General features: G+C 51.0%; 1 protein-coding gene across 1 annotated transcript; it reads left to right on the top strand.

Annotated features, from left to right (window-relative positions):
- Positions 1 to 398: 398 nt before the first annotated feature.
- Positions 399 to 1,141, top strand: LOC108356141 (uncharacterized; the record flags this gene model as incomplete). The annotated part of the gene is made up of 1 exon (XM_017607270.1): positions 399 to 1,141. A coding segment is annotated over exon 1 (743 nt), but the record flags the coding sequence as incomplete, so codon positions are not given.
- Positions 1,142 to 1,182: the final 41 nt, after the last annotated feature.

Here is a 1,182-nt window from a genome sequence, read left to right as displayed (position 1 = left end):
ACATTTACAACCCACGATACGATCTCGTTCTTATTCGCAGGACTTAAAATGCGCCGCTGCGGCACTGTTGGAATGTGTGAGAGTCTAAACGCGCAATCACAAAGATTTTATCGCAAGCAGACTGGCAGGAAGACCATAAAGAAACAAGAAAAAACTGTCACATAAAAGCACCCCATAGGAGCTAATGACGACAGGCAATGCAACGTCCTGCNAGTGCGCGAGTTTCATTCACGCAAGCAGGGTTGTTGCGCTAACGGTTCTCAGAAGTTACGCTACCACGAGCGCGAGTATAAAAGCAATTTTACCCGTCGCGTTTAGTCAGTTTGTCAGCAAATGTGAACGAGAGCACAGTTTTGCCTTGCGAGCTGGGACTTCCTAAATACATACGAAATAGCAAAATGTTAAAGTGGACGGCGTCAGCGCAGAAGCTGAATCAGCTCACGCCGAACATAAAGGCGGCTACGACGACATTGCGTTCACCGCACCCGTTAACAGACACGAAACGACGCCGCCGACGTGCCACAATCAGCAATAAGGAGAACATCGTACCATATACCTCAACTCCGATGGTGGCGCGAGAGCGCAACAGCCCAGTGGTGCTTTCGCCGTTAACGGATATTTTGAATGTCACACCGAAATCGCAGTCGCCGCTGACGCAGCGCACACCAGAGCGAATGCTGAATGCGAGTACGAGTGCAACCAGCCGGGCACTGCCCAATCGACGCCATTCAACAGTGGGGTTCTTTTTGCACCCGGCGCCTAATTACGCCTCCACTCTGCCACACTTCGAGGAAGAATACTCGCCAAGCACAGCGCTGCCTACTGGACAACAAGTAGCTTTAAGAGGACTACTGCCAGACCCTTTCCTCAGCAACTTGCGCTACTTTAACACGCCCGAGTTGGAGAAGCGAAAGCAAAAGGAGGCCCAAGAAAAGCTGAAGGCCGCCAGAAAATCATTGCCACGAAAGCTAGAAGCAGATTTTGCTGAAATTGCGCGAGAATGTTGCGGAGGCCAGCAACCGAAGCGCAACTACAATGAGTCGCATTCAGCCGGTATGAGCGACCAAACCTTAGACAAACTCATTGACGCTATACTCGACTCAGCGCGCAAAGGCGAAAAGAAGAAGATGAGGCCGCGCAAGTCATTCAACTTACGTCGTCGCACGCTGCTGAAGAACCAGA

This window comes from Rhagoletis zephyria, unplaced genomic scaffold, assembly GCF_001687245.7.
Source record: "Rhagoletis zephyria isolate East Lansing unplaced genomic scaffold, Rhagoletis_zephyria_1.1 Rzeph_scaffold_54599, whole genome shotgun sequence".
Classification (NCBI taxonomy): Eukaryota; Metazoa; Arthropoda; class Insecta; order Diptera; family Tephritidae; genus Rhagoletis; species Rhagoletis zephyria.
The sequence above is the reverse complement of the archived record's forward strand: the minus strand, read 5'-3'. Positions and strand labels throughout refer to the sequence as shown.